This window comes from Aquila chrysaetos, chromosome 19, assembly GCF_900496995.4.
Source record: "Aquila chrysaetos chrysaetos chromosome 19, bAquChr1.4, whole genome shotgun sequence".
In the NCBI taxonomy this organism is placed as follows: Eukaryota; Metazoa; Chordata; class Aves; order Accipitriformes; family Accipitridae; genus Aquila; species Aquila chrysaetos.
Window position 1 is genome coordinate 16,003,060 of NC_044022.1, and position 24,299 is coordinate 16,027,358.

At 40.8% G+C, this 24,299-nt stretch overlaps 1 protein-coding gene across 2 annotated transcripts in view; it reads left to right on the forward strand.

Moving 5' to 3' along the window:
• The window catches only part of SESN3 (sestrin 3), a 44,876-nt gene extending 20,844 nt beyond the window's left edge, over positions 1 to 24,032 (forward strand). Inside the window, exons 2-10 of one of the 2 annotated variants that reach the window (XM_030042656.2) lie at positions 3,114 to 3,179; positions 6,217 to 6,414; positions 7,166 to 7,348; positions 7,736 to 7,972; positions 9,471 to 9,639; positions 11,868 to 11,983; positions 14,392 to 14,582; positions 14,999 to 15,143; positions 15,992 to 24,032. In XM_030042656.2, the coding sequence (XP_029898516.1) occupies positions 3,114 to 3,179; positions 6,217 to 6,414; positions 7,166 to 7,348; positions 7,736 to 7,972; positions 9,471 to 9,639; positions 11,868 to 11,983; positions 14,392 to 14,582; positions 14,999 to 15,143; positions 15,992 to 16,078 (1,392 nt within the window). In that variant the 3' untranslated portion in view covers positions 16,079 to 24,032. The remainder of the gene's footprint in view (positions 1 to 3,113; positions 3,180 to 6,216; positions 6,415 to 7,165; positions 7,349 to 7,735; positions 7,973 to 9,470; positions 9,640 to 11,867; positions 11,984 to 14,391; positions 14,583 to 14,998; positions 15,144 to 15,991) is intronic. The other variant, XM_030042658.2, reaches the window with a different exon arrangement.
• Positions 24,033 to 24,299: the final 267 nt, after the last annotated feature.

A 24,299-nucleotide genomic window follows, 5' to 3' on the forward strand; every position in this document is an offset into this window, starting at 1 on the left:
TTCCTTCCGAAGAAGTACCCCCCAAAAAGGCTCTAGTCTTTATGTAAATGGAATTGGTTGCAATCGTTTTAAGATAACTTATTCATACTCCAGCAATGCATTTCTGGAGGAACGTGAAGCAGAAAATGACTGGGATATGTGTGTACAGCATTTTAGTTGCTGAGCAACCTGTTTCTTGCTTCTGCCACTTAGCATAAGAATCCAATTTCAAATAAGGTATTTGGGACGCTGGCTGACTTAGCAATAGCCAGTGTAACCTGCAGAGACTAGTTGGACAGGGAAACAAACCCGCTTTCTTGGGAAACAAGAAGCTTTGCAAGAACTTTCACTGTAAAGGACCGTATATCTGCAATGTTACTTTCTAATTCCCATACATAGTTTTTCATGTTTGGGTTCTTGGGTAGACCTTAAATCACTGCTCTAGATAAAGCATGCCCAGAAGCAGTGGTTCTTATCTACAGCTCAACAAAGCCAACATTATCTTTCTTAATGCTTGTAAACTTCCCATGTTTTTATTAATAGCATCCTGAGAACTTGTGCAACCAGATGATGTTTGCTCCTTTTCTTCTGACAAGCTTGTTTTAACCAGTTTTAATAAAAAAAGCTTTGGCGTGAAGGCAAAATAATCTTTCATGTTGATGGAAAGGAAGAGCATACACTTCTAATATAGAAAAAACCCAGCTCCCTGGAAGCGTGCTGTGATTGATTAGACTCACAAACTTGAATTATTATGTTTGGGGGTTTACTTTTTTTATTCTTGTTTTGGTTGTTTGTCTGTTTTTTCCAGGCTTGTGTTTTTGTAGAACTGCCACCACCCAAAAAGAATTGGGTTTTGTCCTCTTTGTAGTATATTTAACACACCTCATTTTTCATGTCTGACTCTCTTCTTGGCTTTCTGTTGTCATTCACAGGAATTAATTGGAGATACTTGCCTACGTTCATCCACCCAAGTACGGTTTCCTCCTTTCCTTCTCAGCAGTAGCTTATCTGCAGGGTCAAGGGAGTAATAGCAGTCACATTGAATGGGGAAACAGGGGAACGGAACCCAGATCCTGCTAGAAGAAGCGTATGCATTTTTTTGCCCTGGTCTGGCCTTGAGGACCAGCTTTGCAGAGCCTGAAGAAGCAGTGTATAGGTCAGAGAGCAAGATGGAGAAGGCTGTGGTTCAGCTCTGGCTTAGACCGGTGCTCCAGCGAGAGCAGATGGTTTGCACCTATCCAAGTTGTCTAGCTCGTGCAAGCTGCTTCCTCCAGATTATTCAGTATGAAATGAAGATTTTAAACTCTAATATCTAGATAACCTTTATAAACCAAGTAAAATGCAACCTTAATAGTAATCTTGGAAAGCATTTCTTTTTTTAACGTTGGCAGAAATGACTGGCAGCTAGCAAAATTGTGTATTTAAAGCTAGAAGATGTCTTCCTGTGCCTTGTGTAGCTGTGCAAGGAAGGAGTTGCGTGTGCAGATACCCGGTCTCTCTACAACCTTTCTTCTTCCGTTAGACTGAGTATATTTGATTCATAAGAAGTATTTTGTGGGATTTTGGGGCTGTGACAGTAGGCAGCGGTTTGCAGTAAGTTGTCTCCTGGCAGCTGGGCTTCACACAGTAAATCCAGCTTACTTCTGCATCTTTTAGCAGCTAATTATTCCAAAGTCACAAATCTAATTGTCCTGTGAGATTTTTCTTCGGAACATCTTTCCTGAATAATCACTGCTGATTTTTGCATGTTTTTTCATAATCTAATTTAGAAAGGACAGGATGTTTTTAAGGAGCAAGACAATAGTTACGCAGATCCAGTGGCTTCATTTTCCTGTGTGGAAATCGGTGACACGCTCCTTCTGGGACCGGTGCTGCTGTTCGTGCACATGGCAGTTAAGCTTAAACCCCCCTGGTAGAGGTATTTAAGGGTCAGTTGTTATGGAAAACCTTGGAATTTTATGTTAGGGGCGTGAAATATTTAGTATGCAAATCCAATACTGCTGTTGATGGATAACTTATTAAGAGTCACCAATGCTGCAATGCAATTAGGGACTTGAGAGCGTGCAGCCATAGTTTCCAGTTAGGTGGAGTATAACCATAAAGAGGAAAAGAAGAAAAGACAAGAAGCTACTGCTTTAAGTTACCGTAAGGGAAATTCAGGTTAGACATGAGGAAAACTTTCTAACAATCCAAGGAGTTAGTCACTGAAATAAATGACCCAGGGAGATGGAGGAAGCTCCAGGAGGGTCTTTAGGAGGAGGTTGGACCAACGTTGGTCAGGAATGACGTGGGCAGTGCTGGTCCTGCCCCTGGTGAACCAGAGGAGCGGGCAGCCTCCCCAGGTCCCCTTCACCCCTCTGGCTGTCAGCAGCCACACTGTGGAAGCCTCCACCGTTTATCTTAGTTCAATTTCTTACCCCTAATAAATCAAAAAAGTCCTCTGGCTCTTGTTACGCTATCAGCCTGTTCTGTACTAAATATATCATCCTCAAAGGGCGTTTCATGACTTCTAGCTGGGGTTTGCACACCAAGGCTTGTACTGCATGTGGTGTTCTCCTCCGGGCTCGGCAGCTGAGCGGGGCGTCCGTTTCGTCGGGTTTCTTGAACAAGTCTTTAATTGGGTCTTGCTGGTTTGTGTGGACTATGCTTTTCATGCCAGTATTTGGCACGCAAAGTGCTTACACTCATCTCAACACTGAGGGTCTCATTAGATGCTGATATTGAAGAAAACAGCATCTTGCTTATAATTTCCCGAGTGTGGCTTTTTTTCCCCTCTGCTTTCCGAACTTCCATTTAATCCAGTAAATGGCTAATTTTAGCATTGTGCCAAATGTTTTATTGCTGTTGTCTATGTATCTTCAAGCTGGTCTGTAAACCAATCAGGATTAGATTTGGGGTTTTTTTCCTGTCTTATCCCTTGCCAGAATTGGTGCCGTTCATTTGTGCAAAGTACAGGGGATGCAAAGCTGATGTAACCAACGTGGTGTGGTGGCTTACCTCCTCAGTGGGCTGTAAAACACCCAGGTGACCTTGGGAAGAGAATTGAATCCAGGCCTTGAAGATCTCATCTTGCGAGATAAAGCCAGTTAGTATGTTATTCCTGACGCTGAACGAATTATGTGTCTGTTTTGCAGGAAAAAAGAGTACAAGTCTCCCCGCCATTGACAAGAGGACCAAGTGCCTTTATACCAGAGAACGAAGTAAGTTTGTGGTTAGCTGGGTCGGGTGGGTAGTAGCTTTTAAAATGGAAATACTGAAGGACAGTTTTATGATCCTGCTTGTCCCATGGTACCCAGATGAGCTCCTTTGCAAGCAAAAGCAATGGTTTCTCTGGAGCGGGTGCCAGTGGGTAAGAACCGCTTTGCCCTTTCGCACAAGTGGTGCCGTTGGACATCTTTTTGGTTGCCAGCACTGCTGGAGACAGCCGTGAGTGCCGGCTCTGCTCTTCTTGTGGGGGACGATCACTTACTACTCTTAATGCCAGGCCTAAGGGGAGGCCTATCCAGTATTGCAGCAGTATGATTATATAGCTCTCAGAGCAGTGTCTGACCTTCAGTTTTAGAGAACCTGAAAATATGACTAACTCCTTAGACCGTAACTGTGGCTCTTGAGACAATTTATGGTTGAAAGGTACAGTTTGACTTCAAACTCAAGATTTCTGCCCATGATTTAATGTTCAACTTCAGCCTTGATTTGCAGCTTGCTACAGTAAGTAGAAACTTTGCTATGGTGGTGTTCTCCTGTGATCTCAATCTTCACAGAGTATTGTTTATTGATCAATTAATTATTTGGGATGGCCAACTATAAAACCAGGACCTTTTTTTTTGTTTTAAGTATCTGCTAAGGGCAGATAATTCACATGCTAGAAGGGCCAAAAAGACCTTTTGAAAGATGAGATAGCTGCTGTTCTCTGAGTCTCTCTCTATTTATACATTGACAAGGTTTGAATTTAAAAATAAACAGAGAGAGTGTAAAGGCTGGTAACAAGAAAACATAATGGCGTAAAAAGGGAGAGAGGTCAAAAAGAGTCTTTTAGTCTTGGGAAGAGGGGAGCAGAATGAGTTCCAGCCAGCCAAACTTGTGAAGAGGACTTCCCCTTTCATATGAAATACAAGATGAAATTGAGATGCCAAACTTCATAATGATTTAATTTTTCTCATGAAGTCAGTAATTGTATACAAAGTAGAAAAATAAATGTAGTTAAAATGATAACATATTTTGAGAGAATTGTTAAATGAATTTATTTCACAGCTGATACACTTGGTAAAGTGCTAGCCAAGGGTGCAGGAGGAATCACTGAGGAGCTCTCAGAAAGCAGTAACCCCAGCGGTTACCCAGTACAAGCAGGGAACCTCCCCCTGTATGGATAAAACAGCTATTCAGTATCACGAACAAATGTTAAATATTGTTTGCTAAGCAAATGACTACCTTTTCCCCCCATTCCTTGGCATGAAATAATACAGTGGATAGGAAGGATGTAGTTAGAGATTAGTAACACACTGAATGTCTCACAAATCTTGATAATAGCACTGCTCGTTCAAAGCCTGCTTTATTGTCGTAATGGAAGGAATATGGACAGAGTGATAACAACTTAGTTGTAAAGGTTCCTGTTAAAGTGCCATAAGGCTTTGCAAGCAGAAAAAAAAACCATGTTTGTGGATCCATGGATGGTAATAAATCAGGAGGAAGTACCTATACAGTATGAAGAGGATAGTAATATAGGTGGAGATAAATCTCAGAAGCAATAATGCGGCATATTGCTATGCCTAACATAGCAACAGTGCAGTCCTACAGGATTATATTTCAATTTTGTCAGCAGAATTTCTTCTCTATAACTTGCACTGTTATAAGGAAAACTCCTGACATGCTGGAGAAGATTAGAAACCTTACCAGAGACACGAAAAGTATGATTTCCCCAAGAAACTACTAAATGAGACAAAGATCTCTTAAATACATGGGAGATACACTTGGTGAAGAATAAAGGTGACTCCTTGGAGTGGAGCGAGGCATATACAGTAATAAGTGAGATAAAATGATATCTAATGTGTGAATAAACTTCCGATGGTAAAAACATTCTTAAGGAAAACTGAGGAGGCATCATTTTGGCTATAAAAAACAGAAAAGCTCACATTGTGAAGAGCTACACATGTAAAAATGATGGATCTGCCTAACTGCATAGTTGCTTCTTCCCTTTCTTTCTGGGCCCACAAATTAAAACAGGGAAGTACAGTGGTGAGAAGTGAAAATGTAGTATGTTGTTCATGGTCTATTCATCAACCCACCATAAAGAAGGAAAATGTATTTTAAGTAGAGTATTTCAGCAAAAGCGTTGCGTCTTCTTGGTTTTAGGCACTTTCTATCTTCATGTGCAGTAAACCAGCTTAAATGTTTTCTCCTTTCATGGTGTTTGCAATAGTAAGCTGACTGGTTTAATACTGTGCAGTTTCAGAATAAATACTGGGTATTCTAGTCTTGTGCTTGTAACTTCAGTGGTGAACATGTTGAGAATGGCTGTTCTTGGTGATAAACACTGAGTAATAACACTAATACTGTGTCAGGGCTTGCAATGCAAGAGCTACTTACTCTTTTGCTGTTTCATTTCATCTTGTGCCCAAGGTTTGGATTGGTTGGAATAATTAAAGAACAGCTTTTGTTTAAAGAAAGCATTAAATTCTTATTCTAAATAATACTTGAATGTTATGGACAAATTAGCATTTGATCTTCTCTTCAATTATACAAGCACAGAAGGGGTAGATTGCCAGGCTGTTTCTATAATTTGGTTACATAACCCAGTTCCTCTCCATTAATTTTGAAATTGGTTTTAGGGCTGAATGCTCAGGTGGTGTGTGTCTGTACAGGCTGACTTCCATAAAGACTTTACTTTCCATTTATCTCTTGCTTAGTTCCAGTTCTCTGTGCAGGTTTGACTGTAAGCATCTGTGAATTTAGCCATTTGGGAAGGATCTACAGAAAAATGTTTTTGGTTTTTGTAGAAATGTACTAAAATAACAGAGGTACAGTGTAAAGTGCTCTTCAGTTCTCAGTATACAAGTAGCATCTGTATGTGTGTATTCACACACATGCAAGCACGTATATTTACAAATATACCTTCGAATCTGCAGCATTGCCTTTAAGTTTGTACACAAGCAAACCTTTCATCCCACAATACGTTTCTCTCCAGCGTGAAAGCTAGAGAAAATCTCTTTCACTGTTAAGTTTGTCTATCTTATTTTTAAGGTTATGCAAGCAAATGGTTTGGATGAACGTACTAATCTTCTTGTGGAAGAATACTCTACGTCTGGTCGCCTGGACAACATCACACAGGTCATGAGTATCCATACTCAGTACCTGGAGTCTTTCCTCCGCAGCCAGTTCTATATGCTGCGCATGGATGGGCCCCTTCCTTTGCCCTATAGGCACTACATTGCTATAATGGTATGTACCAACAGGCTATATATTTTCTCCTGTGACCTTGGCTTGTGTATTTAAAAAGAAGGAAGAAGGAAGACTTTATAAAGTAGAGACTAGTGTGATATTTTGACAGGGTGTGAATTTTTGTAGTTGATTTTCATCAGAATAAAGCATGCCTAGCCAGAAGGTTTTCAATGAGAAGGGAGTATTGGCAACATACATGTTTCCCTCTTTCCCACAATGATACGCTTCTCACATGCCCACCAGAGTGAGGTTTTACAAAGAGCAGTTAAACCTGTGTAACCTTATTTCTAGATATTTAACCCATCAGTGCACAGCAGTAGGATGAGGTGCAGTGGACTCAAGTCACAACAAATTCCAGGTGGACACTAGGAAAACAATTTTTACCATGAAGATGTTGAGACATTGCAACAGGGGCCAAGAGAGGTTGTATGATCTTCAAGGATGGAGATCTTGTCTGGACAAGGCTCCAAGTAACCTGATCTGAGTCAGCCCTACTTTGAGCAGGGGGTTAGACCAGATCTCCTCTGGAGATCTCTTCCAACCTAAATTAGATTCTGCGATTCAGAGTAATCAAATGTATTTGTATTGGAGAATCCTCCATACTGTATAGAAATACATTGCACTATAAAACATGGCCCTTTGGAATGAAATTGTATTTTTGTTTTGTGTTAGTAACCTGTCTTCCACCTGCAGCAAAACCAGATTACACACTAATGTGCTGCACTTTTCCCTCTGTGTTTAATTATTCCAGGCTGCTGCCAGACATCAGTGTTCCTACCTAATAAATATGCACGTTGATGAGTTTTTGAAGACTGGTGGGATTGCAGAGTGGTTGAATGGTTTAGAATACATTCCCCAAAGACTGAAGAATCTGAACGAAATAAACAAACTCCTTGCACACCGGCCCTGGCTAATCACGAAAGAGCACATTCAGGTACCTGTTAAGTTGTGCCCTGTAATAGCAGTAAATGTCTGGTAATAAGAACTGCTAAGAGCTACACAGGTGTCTGGTTAGGCTTCGTTACCTTGAGTTAAAAAAATCAGGGAAGTACTAGAGCATCGAATAAGCCAATAAGTTCTTCTATGTGACAAAGCCAACAAGATTTACTTTTTAGGAATAGCATTGGCTAAAATAACCCCGAAAGAAAAGAGGTAATATATTAGGTGTCTCTTTTTTTATCCAGTGAGAGTTTGTGTGCAAGAGGAATATGTTATTATTGGAAGAAAGGAATTGATCCCTTTTTAAAATACACAGTGTTTTACAGAAAACCTGGGGGCCAAAAGAAATTTTATATTTACACTTTTTTTATTCTCATTTCAGAAACTTGTCAAGACTGGGGAAAATAATTGGTCTCTTCCTGAACTGGTGCATGCTGTTGTCCTGTTGGCACATTATCATGCCTTGGCAAGTTTTGTATTTGGTAGTGGCATTAATCCAGAGAGAGATCCGGATACATCTAATGGAGTCAGACTTATAGCAGTCAACAACTTCTGTGTCTGTGATCTTGCCAATGACAACAACATAGAAAATGCATCCCTCACAAGTAGCAACTTTGGGGTTAGTGTTGCAAGAAGATTCTTTTGCTTGCCTCTGTTTTGCATTAGAAAACTTTCTTCCCTTCTTTCCTGTTTACATTTCAGGGTAGTTCAAAACTTTATGTCTACTTTACTGGAATGCTTGAGTCCGATAACTTACGATCGCTCTAGCCGTTTTCAGTGTAATCTATTGAAAGCCACATTGTAACAGTGGATGGTAATCAGAGCGATGTGATTTTGATAGTTAATCTCACAACCCATTGGGCAAGACTAAAACTTGCTTTCAGCTGAAAGCTTAAAGTCCCAATTTCTTCAGATAGTGTGTCACTGACTGGAGCATTGTGTCGTCCATGTTCCTAACATGTGGAATGGAAAAAAATGGAAAAAAAAACAGAAGTCATAATAATAATAATTTTGACTTCAAAGCCTACAATCACAAAACAGGTCAATTCTGAAACACTTCCGTGTGGATGGGAGGAAATGTCTGAAATAAAATTACTTAATTCTTCATGCTGGTGTTCCAGTCTTGGATCAACCAACAGAGAACTTTGATTACTAATTAATTGACTTAAATGTGGAAATTTTTTTCTGAAAGTGGCTCTATAATGCTTTGAAGACATGTCCTTGAATAAATGCGGATTGATGAATTAGCCTCATCACCTTTGGTGGAAGGTCAGGATTATGAGCAGAGTCACTAGACCAATGTGAACATGTGATCAGTCAGTTCAACTGCTGTATCTTAAATTTCTGGTCTGTAAGACATGCTAGCTCAAATCACCAGGGTGTCTTATTCCCTGTTTGTAGTGGGCAAAGAGCTGCTGCTGACTCTGTGCTGCTTGTTAAGCAGTGAGTAGCATCCTAGAAAGCAATTATAGCTATGGGCAAAAGAAAAGAATCAAAAGGAAAAGATGGTAAAGAAAAACCAAACAATTTATCTTACGAAAAATCTGAATGATAAGTACAGATCACAGAACCCCAAACTTTGATGTGTCTAGTAAAGAGGCCTGTTTTCCTCACAAAAGCAAGAGAAAGGGTCAACATAATGGTTATTTTGATCATGTGTAATGAAAAGAAAAACACTGATTTGCTGTCTCAGGTTGTGTTCCTGCATTGCAGTGTTGCACTGTATCTCTTCAGAAACATATTTTGCATTACTAACAGACTGAAAAAAGTTACCTTAACGTTAAAAGTTATTTTCTGATACATGTAGGGCACACAGATGGCTTTTCCTGAGCCATCTACGTGGTGGAATATGTATTATAAGCGACGATGGTTTCCACATTCAAATACCACCTCTTCCGCTGTTAATCCCACTGCAGTAGATCACTGCGATAGGTTAGAGTAACACTTCCCAGCTCCCTTCTTCGAACTGTCTGAAAGCTGCTTGTCTACACTGTATGTGACAAAATGCGTTCTGGCTTGAGTTTGTGTGTTTGCTGCTGCTGTCTGTTTTTGAGAACGTTTGTTGTCAAGCATGAAATCTGAAGATGACACACGTTGTCTATCTTCTAATTTTGCAGAATGTCATGGTGTTTTTGCAGATTGCAGATTCTTTAAGTGAGCTGGAGGCCTTAATGGAAAGGATGAAGAGGCTACAAGAAGATAAAGAGGACGAAGAAGCTTCTCAGGAAGAAATGGCAACTCGCTTTGAAAAGGAGAAGAAGGAGAGTCTGCTAGTAATTAGTGGAGGTATTTGTGCTTTTCCAGTTCCGTTTTGTTTGTGCTTTGTAAGAACTACACACTTGAGGCCAGTTCAGTGACTACAACTTTTTCTGTCCATTTCTTTGTTCTGGCTCTTGCTCTAGTAGGAGTGTAATAAGGGTGGTCCTGTCACTTGCTTCATCTGCTTAAGATTTCTTGATTGGCAAATAACACCATCCTTTTAGGTACTTGAAATTTAGCTTTTGTATATTAAAAAGAGAAGCCTGTAGGCTTCTTTAAAAAGTTGGGTGTAAATTTCTCTTTCATGTACGCTCTGTATCTTCAAATTAATTCATTCATGTAAATATTCTGTCATATTTCACAGATTTAGGTTCTACAGTGCTTAGAACTTCAATGACACTCTTAAGTAGCATTCAGATATGACATTTAGTTCAGGAAATAAATTGGGATGAGACTCAACTTCTTTACCATTTACTGCCCACCTGGAAAGGACATTTCTAAATTGCTATTCTGAGTTACCATACTGCTGTGCTGTTCCACTCCCTGTGTTGTGATAGAGATTCTTAGCATTTTTTTTATTCTTAAATAATGTTCAAAATTCTGAGCCGAAAGCTTCTTTTGCAACATTCTTCATATGCTCTGGAGGCCTTCACCTCTAGCAAACCATACAGTGAAATCTGTTTCCTATAGACAGGAAAGTGGGGTTTTTTTCCAAAGAAAGTGTTCAAAGAAAGAATACCATTAAGACAACAAGAATAATCTCCAACCATTTCCTCATAGTAGAGGCTACTTGAAGATGATAGCTTATGTCTTTTTAAGAAGTGACCCATAAAATGCTTCACATTTTACTGACACTGTTCTTTGTGATTTTAGATCTCTGTAGCTTCAGACCAAATGTGTTTAAAGGTATCTCAGTTTTTGTGCACTGAGCCCAAAAGAGAGGAAGAATGTATTGTCAATCAGCAGAGACATTGTTTGTGGCTCTCTAGAAACATGCAAAATCTCAGAAAGAAGATAGATCCAGCAACGTCATGGCTGGATTTTAAGAAAGGGACATTGTCCATTCTTGCTCTGTTTTTCTTTGGTGAGACAGTATCAACAGTGCAGATAAACTGACACCCATTGCAGTTTCATTATCAAATCAGGACTTTCATGAGTCTGCAACTTCAGGTGTATAAGGAAGAGGTGTTGTTTGGGACGGAAGGAGGTTTTTGTTGGGTTTGCTGATAGTTTTGTTGACGTTTCTCCCTCTTTGCCTTCTGCAGGTTTGAGTTGAGAGGTCTGTATGTGTTGGGCCTCTACCCTTTCATGAAATTCAGTCCTTGTCAGGGGAGAGGAGTGTATGTGTGCAGGTTTTTTATTCATCTCTGAGGATTTGCTGTAGCAGATGCTGTGCAAGCTTCTTCCTACACAGTTATGTTTTGATTGTTTAATGAGGCAAAGAGGAGATAAAGCACTTCTGCAATTCTTAGATTAACTGACTTTTCAAGGTGCTAACAGTGGACATATGGCAACTGTTCCGTGAATGCATGTGGAAGCGAGCCAGGATTTTAACATGAGGGTCAAATGCAGTCAGCTATGCAGTAGTCAACTTCTGCAGAGGTAGTTACACAATCAAGCCACCTGTTTATTCGAGAGGGAAAGATTGATTCCTGATAGAGAACCTGTGCTTGCTTAGTGACACATTTTGGAGCTCTTTGAAGATGCTTAGTTACTAGAGCTTCTGGCAGAATTTCAGCCTGATGTACTGTAGAGCTTTTTGCTTTCATATAATCTTCAACTGATATTTACAAGTGGAGTGTTGCATTGCTTTCTGGTTGTTCATACTCTGGGTTAAATTCCTAACACCATACCTGCTCAGCATAGCAATCCTGTTGTCATGGGTGTGTTTTCTGTTTCTTATCCTAGCACAATGACTTTACTAACAGGATTCATCTTCCTGATTTAAGATACCTAGCCTCCCTCAGAAGTCAACAGAGAGCAAAGCACACCTCCAGACAGAAGTTTAGCCCATCTCTTCCCATTTTGTAGAAGTATGTTAGATGTCTGGTGTAGGCTGACATTTAGTTGGCTCAATGAAAGGGATGGATCCCATACAAGCAGATTGGATTGAAATGTTTCTTTCCTTCATACCACACTCTTCCTTTGCACAACTTCCAAAAATGTTCTCTAGTCCTGTAGTAGAGTGGTAGTTGGAAGTCGGCGCTAACTCATGTTCTTGCCTAAAGCAAAGCATTTTGCTGTTTTATTCACAGCATTTGATGATGAAATAGTTTCTACAGATGTCTCCCGCTATATTGAAGATCCTGGGTTTGGGTACAAAGACTTTGCAAGGCGAGGAGAAGACCATCTGCCAACATTCAGGGCTCAGGTACCATCTCTTTAAAGTACATTCACTCAAAGAAAGTTTATATATCTCATTACAGGGCAAGTAGCGTAAAGCAGTTGTAGTGGGGCATGTTTGTTGCATGCTCCTTTTCTTGTCCTGATCCATTAAATAACTTGAAAGCTTCCGTAAATCTACCTGAGATGAGTCTTTTCCTATTTGTAAATCTCAGACAAGGGAATACTTAGCTTTCAGTCTTATTCCAGTTATTACCAGAATTAATGTTGGAAAACTGTAAAGCATATCACTAAATCTGGAATAAAAGTGAAAGGTAGAAAAGAAAGAATTGCTTTCCCCTCCCTCCAGATGTTGTAGAAAAAAATCCACTGGAAGAACTCGTTATTCTTGTCATTTTATCAAGTATTCTCTGTCCAGTGGTGATCAATACCTAGATGTATATAGATCTATGAGAGCAATTTGGTGAGTATTGTTCTCATATATGCACCAAATCACTGGACTTTGAATATCGGGAAAGAAAAGCAGTCCCTAAATACGATTACTGAAATTTTTGTCTATATCTGAATATATTTTTTTAGTGCTGTTGAGGGAACAGCATGTGTATTTTACCTGTACATTGCTTACATATTGGCATCTTTTTCCATAAGCAGGCTCATGAAGTTCATAATATATGTAACAGGAGGGACATTCTAGGTGGTTCTGTTACAGCTTATAGAGTAGATTAATCAGCGGTCTAGTAATAAATTGTAAGCAATGGAAGAAATCTTAAACCAAATCAGAGAACTTCAATTAAAAAAACAGTGGGTGCAGGAAAACTCCATGGTCAGAAAATTTATCTAAGACTGTAAAATAAAGAATCCATGATCATTCTCAGGAAATGTATTTAGCTATATAGCAGTCTCTGCTGATCTGGATAATTTACTCTGTGGTCTTTATACAAGCCTGAAGTAGGTAGATATTGCCAAAAAGAATAAGGCAGAGTCAGTGCCTGTAAATCAAACATTCTGCTTAACTACTTTAGGAGCAGCAGGCTCCCATGGAAAAAAGCTCTACAGAAGTTGAAATTGAAACTAAGGCATCTCTGCTCTTAAATAAACAGGACAGCTTCTGGCCTACATTCAAAGGAGTCACCTTGATAATTTAACTTTATTAGTATGTCCCACTCTTAAGCAGTTAGATGTGTATACCCACAGCCTCCCAAATGTTCTGCTATTAATGCTATTCAAATTGCGGTAGCATCCCAAAACCCTGTAATAAATCTAATCCTTCTTCTGATAAAACAAGGCTGCCTTTATCTCTGTGGCTTTAAATTTAATAATGGAAAAAGGTATTCCATATGCAGCAGAATGTCTTGAAACTTCTTTTTTAACTTTTTCATTGTTAGTATGAATCAACTGTTGTTAGTAAGCAGCACTTTTCCCCTCCTGGGGCTTCTGGCTTTCGGAGGCTTTTGTGATGTCCCAGGTGTCCTGGACACCTTTACAGGGCTGGTTGGTATGGCATATTTCTCACAAGCCTCACGGTCTTTTGGACTGGCGGCTGGAGGCCAAATGTGATGTTGTGGTGCATTTTAGACGTCACTAGATGTTAGGCAGCTGAGTATAGTCCTGCGTGCTCTTCCCTACTATCCTAGTCAAGGGGCAAGTCCAGTTGACGTGCCCTGAAGCGCCGGGGTGAGGACCCTTGCCCAGCAGTACCTTTTGAAAACAACCAGACACAGGAAGGATGTGGAGATGATGCCCTCAATTGTAAATGCGGCATCAGTGATGGAATGATTGAACACTTGCCAAGGATGTGGGCAAAGTAGCATGTTCTGTATAACTGCAGTGTGGAGAGTGGTTGCACACTGCTGTGAAGCGGGGTCGTTCTCCACCGCTGATGGCGTGCCGCCACTCTGCAAAGATTTCCCATTCCTGATGTGAGCAGGCAAGCTTTTATCCTTGCAATGCAGGTGCTTGTCTAAGACCAAAGCAGCCTGGATTTTATTCGATTGTTCAAGGATGGTTCAGCACTTCACCCAATGAGTGTACATCCTGGCTGGAAGTAAATACTCCATTTCTGCTCAGAGCTAAGCATCAAAGCCTCCAAGAGGAAAAAGTTTTTAAACTTACAGGCCCATCCCACATAGAACGACACTGGTCAGAGTGGCAGAGCAGACAGTGGAAAATTGCCTCAACATTTCAAGAGAAGCTTGGGTTTTTTTCTCCTGTAGTCTAATGATATCCAGCTGGAGGTGGGGTGTTGTGACATGATATTCATTGCCAGGAAGCCTGGGGTAATAGAGCAGTTGATATGGATGAAGGATTCAAAATACAAATTTTTTTAAGAGAATAAAGTTAAAAGTAGCAGACAACAAAACCTGTTGAGCTATAGAGAGGACCTGATAGGGGCTTTATTTCATTTGTACATTTATATATTTCCTTCTCTTTCTGCAGGACTATACTTGGGAAAATCATGGTTTTTCCCTTGTAAACAGGCTTTATTCTGATATTGGGCATCTCCTTGATGAGAAGTTTCGGATGGTGTATAACCTCACGTATAACACTATGGCAACACATGAAGATGTTGATACAACTACGCTAAGAAGAGCTTTATTTAACTATGTCCACTGTATGTATGGAATCAGGTATGGATGAAAATCCCCTGGCTTCGGAGTGCATTTTAAACTGTGTAAACAGAATGAAAAATGAACCGTGTGAAAAGCATGATTTTAGACTCTGGGTGTTAAAGTGGAGATGGTACCGCAGTCTGGAAGTTAAATTGGTTTTGCTGGCATATCAGTATAACTTTTGCTTTCAGTGGAGAAAATGCTTATGAATCGGGATGGAAATTACTACAGAAATGTCTTTTCTGAAGCCAGCCTGTATCCTTTGTTCAGAAAAGACGGCATCCTAGTACTAAGCCTTTCAGATCCTCTGTTAGCAGGTAGTTTTCTAGCATGTATAATAAATGCTCCGATTCCCAAACTTAAGAACATAATGCTGCAAAAGACCATGCTTTTAAAAACTTATATCCAACAGAGTGATTGCCTGTGTTATTTAGGTATGATGACTATGATTATGGAGAAGTTAATCAGTTACTTGAACGCAGCCTGAAGGTTTACATAAAGACAGTGACCTGCTACCCAGAGAGAACTACCAAGCGCATGTACGATAGTTACTGGCGTCAGTTCAAGCACTCGGAGAAGGTACGTATTTCAAAGCCAAACTGACTTCACAGAGACCCCCGTGCTGTTTAAAAACTGAAATACAGTGACACCCAAAAATGGCAGCATTGTCAAATGAACTGTTTTTAACCAGAGAAAAACAAATGAGATTAACTAATTGAGTGTTAGATATCAGTTTTACAAAAATACTTCTTAGTGTACTGGAAATACTGATTCTTTTTTTATTATTATTTTGAGTGACTTCTCCATAAAATTGAACTGACAACTGTAAAAGAAAAGTGGATAAACTTGGGAATACAGAAGTGGTCAACTATGCCAATACTTGGGATTTGGGGATCAAAAAAGACTTTAACTCATATATATATATGTAAAACTCATATATTTTATATATATATAAAATCTTCATGGTGTTTTTCATCAATAAAAATGTCAACGTGTCTTCAGATATCCAAGTTAAATGCTTCTTGACAAGAGTTCAGTGCTTGTGTGCCTGCTAGCCTATCTGGCATGTAAACTATTCCTTATTCTCTGCTCCTGTATAGCAGTCACAGGTGGTAGTAAAGAAAATAAAATATAGTTCATAAAGAACTAATACTATTAGGATACAAAAATGGTTTTATTGGGACTTCTCAGATGGAAGATTGCTTAAAGCAGTAGTTGAGGCTAGTTCCTTGCAGTCCTAGGGTGTTGTCTAGTATTGGCATACTGCACAGCTGTCTCAAGAGGAACTGGAGTCCTGCAGCAGGGTACAGAGAGAAAGGACATAGTTCTTGCAGCGATGCTTCACTAAAGGTTAGAAATTTTAGTCTAAATGAATAAACAATGTTGCATTCAGAGGTGAACTAAATGGCTGATATAATTTTTGACAGGTTCATGTCAATCTACTTCTAATGGAAGCTCGTATGCAAGCTGAACTTCTGTATGCCCTTCGTGCCATAACTCGTCACTTAACCTGAAGCATTCGCTGGGCAGGAGTAAAGGAGTTTTTACTGAGTATGTAAAGACCTTTTGAAATAGATACACACCAGAAGCTGTTTGTGATGTAGCATCAGGTTATTCAATTCTCTAGTGTCAAAGTTTAGCCGTGCTTCTTGGCGGCTGTAATGTGCAATGACGTGTTTTATTTTCTTGATGCTTAACATTACTAATGATAACAAAAGTAACACTGAGGAGCACTACTCTGCATTGTTTCCGGCTGGATTTCTGCACAGTGGTCAGGATCCTGAAACTGTTTTTATTATATCCAATCCTAGCGCTTTGTTCTTTAAGCACTGGAGTGAAGTGCTTAGAGACTTCTTTTTCCAAGCAATCATTTTTCAGATTAGTGGAGTCCAGCAGAAGATTGGTTCTGCCTGTCCTGAGAACGTACCACCATGTCATGACTCGTGACAGACACGCAGGCTGCGTTGCATTGAATTGCCCACTGGATTCTTCTGTGTCTCCTGGAGACTGCCAGTCACTGTCTTACTACAGCAATTGAAGGTGATGCGAGATGTGGATGCAAACATTGAGCACACTTTAATGTGAAATTAATCATGATAAATCCTACAGCATGCTACTGAAGCGCGAAATTCATCTGCTTTGTCGTGCCCCTTCCCAAGAGAAGAGGCCTCACGATTTGCCATTTCAGCCACACTTAACTGTGTTTCAATCATGCATAATCTTGTTTTACTGACAGTCACCCTCAGTTGTCCTTACAATATCCATGCTCATCACATGTTGCAATTTGTTTAGTTGGCACCTATAAAGTTAAAACACAGGCTGACCAAAAATAGGGTTGTGGGTTTTTTTGCACTCTCTTCTTTCTCAATGTTTTAACTAAGGAAAGTAAAGGAAGGCTAGCATATCTGTTCTTTCATATTGGATGTGTAGAAATTTATTTCCCATAACTTTTTCATAGCATGAAATTTTAATATTCAAAGTTTTAAAAAGTTTCTATGCATTAGTGTGAGTGAACAAAAGAAAAGTGCAATATTTAAAAAGAAAGCAAGCTTTTTTCCCTATCATGCCACTGCTAAAGTGTCCTTCTTATATAGCCATAAAGAAATTTTAAAACCAAATTTCTTTATTGTCTAAGGCCTAGCAGTTTTGTTTTAGCTTTTACGGCTTAAGACAACCTGATACTGAGATGCCAAAGCATCCCCAAAACAAAGCATTCTTGGACAACCAGTAATATTGGGGAAGGGAAGAAATAAGCTGCCAAAAATGTCACAATTTTGTGCTGTTTTCTGTTGCTTGTGGCTAATTTTTAAGAGCACAAAATGTTGATATTTATAGCTTTATTTTGTATTGCATTTAATGAACCAGTGAAGTGCCTAAAGAGATGCTTAAACTTACCCGGTAGGATGCAAGTTGTCACTGCTTCGACTTTTGTCTGTTGGTTTGGACTTTTCATATTTCTTTGAGGAGGGTGACCTTTATTTCTGTTGCATACATTCAAAACTAACTGGATAGGTTTATGTTTAATATTCCATTGGATTGTAGAAGTTAATACAGGATTTTCTTCCACTGGTGATAGCAGAATAGTTTAAAAAATACTATCAGTCATATTTTAACACTTTTCATTGACAAAATCATGGACCAGTACGCTACTAAAGTTAGTTTTCTCTTTTCTTCCCTTTTCCTGATACCTTGCTGTGACTTCGCATGTTGGTTTTTTCGCTTTATCTATCTGTTCCAGATTGGAAAGCTAAATGATTGTACACTTTTCTGCACTTTCAGACTGCAGACTCTGCATGTGAAAACCTTTTGAGGAAGAAATCAGTAATTTTTTTTTTTTTTTTAATGTAACGTTGGCTATTTAGAAAACTACCCAATAGACAGCATCAGACTCTCTTCTAGAGAGAGCATTGGGTAAAATACCAGATTTATTTATCTTGTATAGCTAACTGCAAAGATTTCTCAGAAGTATTGGGATGCTCATATGTGTGAACTTAGATTAACTTTCTAAGTTGTTATGATCCTTTTTCCTCCCTCTTGTGACTGTAGTGGCCATACCTAATGGCTTTTGTGCATAAAACAGTTCTGCTGAGAGAAGATTTCATGCAATACTTTTGCTTTTTTCACGTGAGAGGAACTGTACAGGACTACTTTAAATTCCTTTGCTTTGAAAAGTCAAGTAGTTCTCAAGAAGCACAGTTGAGCTCTGGAAAGGAGGTGAAACTAGATTTGGGTAACTAATATGACGGCTTAGTTTCCCTTCAGAAATGCAAAGACTCTTAGAGTAGGTTGAGTTTTATGTTTGGAAACATGAGTGCCTTTACTTCTTTCCTTACGAGATATACTTGCCAGCTCAAATGCCTTCTGAGCAAAGTACATGAGCAGATTTGAAATATAGAAACCATAAATGGATTGCTTCATAAAATTTGTAGTAAACCAGTGATTTCTTCTTTTTTTTTTTTTTTTTTTTTTTATTTAAGGTGCCATATCAAGTCACATATGGCCTGCAAGACATTCCACTGTAGGAAATGTCATTGTACAACTAGTTTGCTATTTCTCTTTTTTTTAATATTAAATGCAAACTTGAAACTTCTGGAAATGTTTTCCATGTGGCATTTTTTTTTTTTTTCAAAGTATTGCATTTACAGTGTAACAATTTATAGCCTAGTTTTTATACTCAAATTTATGATTTTTAATAGATGTTTGTTCAGAATAGGTGTTTAAAGTCAGACAACTCTACCATACACTTTACGCACGCTTTAGGCTCACACTGTGCCAAATTTTAATGTGCAAGTGTTCGTGGATTTTATTGCATTTTTAAAGCACTCATGAATGTGAATCTTCACACTTTGTTCATTAATATTATTCTTAAGAGTGCCGTAATCATTGGAAGTGTAAATACTCTCCCTCTGTGTTCCTTTATTGGAATTGATATTTACCAGCATTAATGTTAGTCCACAAAATCCCAGCTGTGACCAGCATAAAAACAAAGTGTACAGTCTCCTGTCTGCTGAAGAGAAAGCTTGGTAGGTACAAATGAACCAGTTAGCACAGGGAATGCTGTAAGTAGGAAACAGAGCTTTTGGGCATGGACAATTTCTTATCATTGCAGAATTGCTTCAATATGTGTGTTGCGATAGAGTACATTCTTGCTGAAATTGCTCCATATTTTTTTGTGTAATGAAGAGGAGTGAAAAAGGTGCTAATTGGAGAGAGCATTTGCATTTCCCAGAACATGCTGCCTGCAGCTGAACATCGCAAGAGTGCCATCATACAGGAACAGGAACCATTTTAAACTAGGGTACAGTTTGTGCAGATAGCTACTAAAGCTAGTGTGGTATCCTATGAGAATTTTGGTGAGCTGTAGATGGATTTATTTTCATCAAGTCTCAACTGAAACATACATTCTTTGCCCTAAAGCCTTCACTAAAATGAAAAGGATGTACTTTCAGCTTTAAGAGTTAAAGAATTACCATCAGCTCTTCCTATGTGTTAAAAAAACTTTTAAGGACAGGAAAATCAGTGATTGTAAACAATATAAATGTAGGCCTCTCTAAATTTAGAACAGATCAGAACAGAACAAAAAGGAAAACATTTTGCTTGTCTGTTACTTGAGTGCAGAAGGTCAAAGCACCAGATTCTTCAAAAGTATTTTTGTTCATAGTGATGCTGATAGGTGTTTCCATGGGATTTGGAAAAAGCAGCTAGTTGCCTGAATTTCAATGCGAATTTAAGCACCTCGGCACTTAGCAAAATCCTGCAAGGTGCCCACTTGCATTTTTGAGTCAGATTTTTAAAGATACTTAGTCACCTAAATTCAATAGAATAAAATCAGTTTCCATAGAGATTAAAGGAGTTACGTGTAGCAGATCCATGTGATTTGCAGCGATTGTTAATGAAATGGGTTGTTTTGGGTACTTAATATAGGCTTAGAGAAATCTTTCCCAAAGCAGTTAAACTGTAAGCTGCTGCTCTTGCAGAACAGGTTCTCGATGTTTCTCATGTGTGTGTGTTTTCCATGAACATAGGCATGCATTTCAGGCTCATGTTCCAGAGTTTGGACTCCCTTTTAGAAGAGCTGGATTATTTAACCTCTACTTGCAGAAAAGATACATTGGTGGTAGCAAGTGGATAGCTTGTGCCCAGACTAAAAAGTTTTGGCCAGAAAGAAATACTCCAAATCTTCTTGATTTCAAGTGATGTTCTTTCAGTTACTTTCCTTAGAGGTTTGGATCCTTCTCCCATAAATAAGGGGTGATGTTGCACAAAACGGAGGGAGAAGGGAGTGGATTCATTGTAAATGAACTTGCCCAGAGCTGATCTGAATATAAAGCTGTAAGAATCGGTTTGCTGTTAGCGATCATTCCAAGAGATGCATCCACCAGCTTTTCCGCATTTGGGGATTGTAAATGAAAATTTTTATCTCCAAATGAAAATGAATTTAGCATTTCATACCTACTGCACAGATCACAGGTGTGGGAGATGGAGAGAGCACAGTAGTATGAGGAAACTTTAGGACCGTCTTGATCAGTGTTAATTTGTCCCTTAGAGCACATTTCCTGGCATGCGGTAATGCTGCTGCTCCCCCAACACACATCACGTCTCTCTTGCAGACATTTAATCCTTCTGCTGCTCACCAGGGGCAAAAACTGTCATTTTCCAACCTGCCACCACCACCACCCTCCATCAAGTGCTTCCTATCTTCCCAGCTCACAACCCTGAGCAGTCATGCAGGGACAACCTCCTAGCCTTAACCTTGTAAAACAATGCTAGGTTCCTATATCACCGTTTGCTGTTGAGTTCAGAGGGTCTTTCTCGTGTTCAGAAACACTTAATTGCCATATTAGGTTATTTCTGGGCAGGAAAATTCTAAATCTGCTTTGAAAGGATAACACTCCGTACTTGCTTCCACCATTTAGGTAGCGTTTGCCAGTAGCGTGTCAGATTCCATCTCTGGAGTTACAGTAATAATCCAGTGGATCCACTAAGGAAACGCTTTCTTTGGCAAAACTCCCCGTGCTTGAGCTGTTCAGCCGTGCAGGTTTCTTTGAGGGATATCTAATGGGGCATTTGAGGTCCTCTTGTGCCAGGCAAGCTTACAGGGCCGTTGAGTCGGCAGCTCCTCGGGTGCCCTGCAGCCGGGCAGACCGCGGCCGACCTCTGCAACAAGTAGATTCGGGTTTTTTCCTTATCAACAGGATAAAACCAAATGCGTGCAGTGGAGTGGCTGCTGGAGACATAGGCAGGGTTGGGTGTTCCTACGGGTACTGAGTATCATCAGGGCTCGTGGAAAACAGAAATCTGAATTCTGCTCTTGTTCCCAACAGTAGTTAGAGGTGGTATTGAAGATGCCAGTTAATACACTAATTGTGGGGAGCAAGCCACGCTGTCAGCATCGGAAGGTACAGACCACAGGCGCTCTCAAGGGGACGTAACCAGCGCAGGAGGAGGTGACATGTTGGTCAGTTAAAGAAACTTAACCGATGTGTCTGAGACGTTCTCGTGTATGTCTGTGTGTAGGGGAGGTGGTGGGAGGTGCCTCCTCCCGAGGTGTCCAGAGGGCTTCTGTAGGACAAGAGCTGGGCCCTTTCCTTACTCCACGGACGGAGCAGGGGAAGGGAACCATTCACTTGTGCCCGAGAAAAACATGCCGCTGTTGAACTACATTTTCTTGCCCCCATCAGCCCTTTGAAGGGAGTTTTTGGATGAAATGGGTGAATCACCAAGCATTGTGTCTCCAGCTGAGGGGTCTGGGGGACAGCGACAGCAGCAGGTCCAAACATGCACGGAAACACGCACGGTCCAAAACTGTTTCTCATTCCCCGCTTCACGCTCATGTCGTGCCACCAGACCCAAACCTCTTCCCTCCAGCCCAGCTGCCACATGCCCAGGAGGCTGCAGGAGCAGCCCGCTCGGGGTGGTGGGAGATGCGGCCGCTTTTAGGGGGAAAATAATAATAATTAGGCTACAGCCCTTGGACTCTGCAAGGCGATGCAGTCAGAAATCTTTTCATGACTGTGACCGGAACTGGATATAAACTGTAGCTTAATAAAATAGGAATTTTGTAAACTTGAAATCTCTCGGTTTTACCCTTTTCTCCTTTTGCTGGAAAGCCACACGATGAATGTATATGCTTTATCTTTCTATCTGACATAACTGAAAATCAGACTGCCAACTCCTTGTTTTGTATTAGCCTTTTTTTTTTAAAAGAAAAGTTTGTGAGCAATATATGTAGCATGCTGTGAACGTCTGTTTTGATCTTTATAGTTACTCTTTAATCCATCAGTATTAACACCAGTTCTTTTTTGTGTTCCCCTTGGTACTTCGTATGCAGTGTAAGCAGAAGCTGTGATCGGCTTTGCAGTCCTGTGCCGTGTTACTGTAACTCCTTGATTTTTTTAGGAAGCACCTGACTGTGGGCCACCCTGGGGCAGGCAGCGTGCCCATACACGACTGCCACTTTTCGGTCTCTTGTACTATGTATAGTTTTAAGTAGAATAAGCTTTTTAACAGAATATTGATGCGGTTTATGAGTCACGCAGGCTGCAAGTGTCTGGTGTGTGAGAGTCTTTGTATTTATAGTTGTTGGGGTTTGGTTTTTTGTTTTGTTGTTGTTTTTTTTTAATTCATAAAGTAGCAAACTTGATAAACATAGCCACTTTAAACTGCTCTTGCTAAACAGACCCTGCTGTAGATAAAATACCACTGTAGATACAGGGAGGTGCGCCGGCAAGACCTCTCTCGACCATGGGTGAGCTGAGCCCCTCTCTGCGAAAAGCACGGTCCGAGCCGCGCGGCCACCCTGCGTTTGGCTGCATTTGGACCCAAACGCCGGGAAGGCCGGGGTCTGGCGTGTGTTCCAGCCCCCCGTGCCCGTAAGCCTGCCGCTGGCCGCCCGCCGCGGTCTGCTCGCTGGCGCGCGGCGGGGGGAACGTGAGCCTTGCTGGCGTGGCAGGGATGGACGGACCAGCCGCTGGACCGAAAACGCGGGCACGGTGTTTCTGCAGCCGAAAAGCTTCCAAGCCTCTCCGGAGTGCAAAAATTAGCCCTTGATTTGCCGTCTGCAGAGCCCAGCACGTCGGGGGTAAGAAGCGGCACCGGCTCCCCGTTGGCGGCTGGGGGTCTGAGCCCCCTTGCCCGCAGGCTGGGGCGGCGGGCAGGGCAGGGCAGCGCTGCGCCCCGGGGAATGGTGTTCCATTGCATCTCCCACCCTCCGGACGGGGGGGGGTACGTTGTACCAGCCCCAGCCCGGCAGCCGGCAGCTTCTTGCCTTCTCCTGCCACGGCCGCGCGGATGTTTCGGGCTGGAGGATTAAAGACGAAGCGCTGATCCTGCTGCTCCCTCGCACCGCCACGAAGCAGGGAAGCACGGTAGCGGGTCCCGCGGTCCCGGCAGCATCCCGCGGGCGGGTGGCACATCACCTGTCCTGCCCCCCCCGGGCCACCGCCTGCCCTGAGCTCCCGGGTACGCCACGGGCTCCGTGCTTTCGCAGGAGGTTTGCCTGCGGGGTGAGGCAGCTGCTAGGAGCTCACTGTGGGGTTTCCACAGCAGCTTTTATCATTTATTTTTTTCTGTTGTTGCTGGTTGGGGGTTTTTTTCGTTGGTTTGGTTTTTTTGGTTTTTTTTGCAGAGGACAGACTGACCTAGTGGGATGGATTTTTTTTTTTTTTTTGTGTGTGACTTTTGTTAGTTTTTAAGTTACCCGACTTGAATTTATCTGAACAGATGCAGAAGGAACTTTTTTTTTTTCGTGAGTTAAGAGACAAAAACGCATTTTTAAACAAAGGAATCATGTATTAACATTTTAACAGCAATTCATAAATCTGCACTTTTTATGAGGTTTTGAAAAATCTATTTATAGGTACGGAACAATGGGGTTTGTTTAAAACTGTATCGCATTTATACTTGCTGAAATTACTTTCATTGTTATCAGTAGGAATTTCATTGGTTAAATAAAATGGATAAAACCTGTCTCCTGTTCGAGCCATCATTTGCCACGTGCTGGGGAACACATCTCTGGAGCAGAGCATCCTGAGTTTTGGGACGAGATCCAGCCCTGGAACTGTCCTACCCCTCCGTGCCCTTGTCCTGGTTTTTAATCTATGTATTATTTAATATATAGATTATTTAATCTATGCATACATACATAGATACAGATAATAATTCTATTTAATCTATGTGAACATGGGTCCTGAAAAATGTATAGTGCTTGCCAAAGGGGATGTCTTTTAAACAGGC